Source organism: Euphorbia lathyris, chromosome 7, assembly GCF_963576675.1.
Source record: "Euphorbia lathyris chromosome 7, ddEupLath1.1, whole genome shotgun sequence".
In the NCBI taxonomy this organism is placed as follows: domain Eukaryota; kingdom Viridiplantae; phylum Streptophyta; class Magnoliopsida; order Malpighiales; family Euphorbiaceae; genus Euphorbia; species Euphorbia lathyris.
In genome coordinates, this window is record NC_088916.1 from 32,263,266 (window position 1) to 32,266,047 (window position 2,782).

At 33.5% G+C, this 2,782-nt stretch overlaps 1 protein-coding gene across 1 annotated transcript; it reads left to right on the top strand.

The window, feature by feature from the left end:
• Nucleotides 1-1,120: 1,120 nt before the first annotated feature.
• LOC136200683 (dof zinc finger protein DOF1.2) lies at nucleotides 1,121-2,227 on the top strand. Its single transcript, XM_065991105.1, has one exon. It carries the CDS (start codon nucleotides 1,257-1,259, stop codon nucleotides 1,968-1,970), a length of 714 nt encoding a protein of 237 aa, XP_065847177.1. The 5' UTR covers nucleotides 1,121-1,256; the 3' UTR covers nucleotides 1,971-2,227.
• Nucleotides 2,228-2,782: the final 555 nt, after the last annotated feature.

Consider the following 2,782-nt stretch of genomic DNA (forward strand, 5'->3'; position numbering starts at 1 on the left):
GGAAACCCACGGAAGGCCTCGGCTGGGGGGTTGTTGCGCGGTGAGAATGGGTTGTGGTAAGGACGTTTTGGTGCTAACATAGGACATTGTACATTCACTGTAGCTGAACTGTGGGGTTTGTATTTTGGACTGCAGTTAACTTAAGAGAGAGGATGTAGAAAAATTATTGTGGAGATGGATTTAAAAGTGGTTTTACAGTTCATGATAGGCACAATAGGAATACATTATCCTTTCTCATGGCTTATAAGTCGATGCACTTCTATTTGGGATAAGGATTGAAATATTATTTTCGTTCATACTTATAAGGAAGGCAACAAGGCTGCTGATTGACTGGCAAACTTCGTAGGTTCTTGTATTTTGGATCACCATGAATTTGGCGCCCTTCCTCCAAGCCTATAGGGAATCCTTTCTGATGATCATAAAAGATATGTTCTTAGTAGCTATGTTAAGCTATAGTTCAAGGGCGGAGCCAGTCCGGAGCCCCTCCGATCTTTGGCACCACCTCGAGGAATAGTGGTGTAGTCTTGGGTAGCCCGCCCCCCCCCCCCCTACCCTAAAAGAGTTATATTAATTCATACTTATAAAATATGATGTGATTGTATAACAGAAAATTAAATTGGCATAATTGGTCTAAGCACTAGCTATGAACTCATCTCTAACTACTTGGTACTATGTTCAAACATATAGCTCCTCATTCTTTTATCCAATTATAAACAATATACTTATTTACTTCACATATAACCTTCATTTATTTTGAGGTTTTAATTTAAGAAATTAGCTTTGAATTTATAGAATATTAAATATGTTTACGTTTTTCACCTTAGAAACTTTTGATTTTTTAATTAACACACCAAAACGAAACAGTTTTATCATACTGGAAGTCAAAAATTTTTTATACAACCCTAACAGACTAGACTTTAAAAAATCATTCTAATAGTAGGGCTAATATTAGCCCTAGCTATGAAATCATGTTCGACCACTACTATAATTTGTTTATTTTTCTATTTGTATTTTATTTTTAGCCTTCCTTGATTTAAAAAAAAAAAAAAAGAATAGATTATTTAAGGAAGGGTACAAATCTAAAAAAAAGAGTTCACACATAGTTAATTCCTTGAGAATTTCTTAGTCCTAACGGCTCGCAACCGCCCACGTTTATATGAAACACTCCATTTCCCCCACAAACACATGCGATTGCCATTCCACTCTTATTATTAATTAGTATCAACTTCTTCTCTTCTCCCTCTCCTATTATTCATATGAATATGAATATGTTAAGCAACCAAATTATGGACAGGAAATGGAAACCCCATATCCATGTTGCTCCCAATTGTCCTCGTTGTTCTTCTTCTAACACTAAATTCTGTTATTACAATAACTACAGTTTGTCCCAGCCTAGGTACTTTTGTAAAGCCTGTCGAAGGTATTGGACTAAAGGTGGTTCCTTGAGGAATGTTCCTGTCGGCGGCGGTTGTCGTAAAAGTCGTAGAGCCAAGTCTACTAGAATCGATCACCGTTCTATTTCCAATTCTACCGCCGGAGATTCCATGTTTCAACAAACTGCTGGAGATACTAATGCTTCTGATATTGATCTCGCTGTTGTTTTCGCTAATTTCTTGAATCAAGAACCCCCTTTTCAGCCTGAGAGCAGTGAAGAATTTGTAAGTGCAACCAATTCTGTAACTTCTGATAGTGATACGGCGCCCATGGAATTTCAACCGCCGTTGACTACCGATTCACTGGAGGAATTAATTCCTTATGATGAAAATCAAGAAATGAACGAATTTGGATTGCAATGTTTGTTGGGAGATGAATTGGTACAAGATGCTTTGTGGTCTGAAGCTACAACCTCGTCAAATTGGCAACCTCAAGATTTTGATTCGTTAATGGCAGCCGATGATCAACTCAAGATTCCGAGCAATCTTATGATCGATAATGTGTGGAGTTCTTTGATCTCTCTGGATTTTGATTAATTCAATTTGTTAGTTGTATAATAATACTATAATTTACAGGTAATCCTTTTTAAGCTTACATTCCCTTGAAGAAAAGGGTATACATCATTTTTATATTGAGTGAGCGAGTGAGATCATAATATATATTCACAATAATTAATCAAATATATATTTTTTGCTTTTTCTGTTTCTGTTATAGTAGTAGTGATCATAATCTTTTAATTTTTCTTGTAAATACCAATTACTTTTTTTTCAATTAATAGAAACAAGGGGCTGGGCTGTGGGAGGAGGATGGAGTAATATAGTTATTATTTAATAATGAAAATTATTTTTGCACCTTAATTTTGAATTTAAGTTTTTGAATCCAATAGTTTCTTGACATGATCTTTAATTTAATATTAAGTGATTAAGGCTTCAAATTCATTTATTAATAGAATTTGAACAAATGTTAAATAAGTTTGTTTGTAAAAATTTCAAGATAAAAAGACATTTAACTATATAGTGTTAGAAATAGGAATAAAAAATATTCTTAACTTAAATTTTTATATCAATTGGTTTCTTAAAAATTAAGTAGCCTTCTTGAAGTTATTAAAAAAAAGAAGTAGCCTTGTTGAATTTGAATAGATGCATAGAGTATATGCTTACCGTGTCCTATAAAAATAATACTAGATGAGAATGAATTTCACAAGCAAGCAGTTATAGATAGCCCCACAGTATGTATTTGCTTTGCTGTATTTGTTAGAAGAAATATTCATAATCAACATTTTCCAATAAATATATACTATTAACTTGATTAGAAGATTAAATTTGATTTGGATTGTCATGTTTAAATT

Excerpts from the sequence above, each read along its gene's own strand:
- LOC136200683 (XM_065991105.1), top strand. The coding sequence starts at position 1,257 with ATGAATATGAATATGTTAAGCAACCAAATTATGGACAGGAAATGGAAA.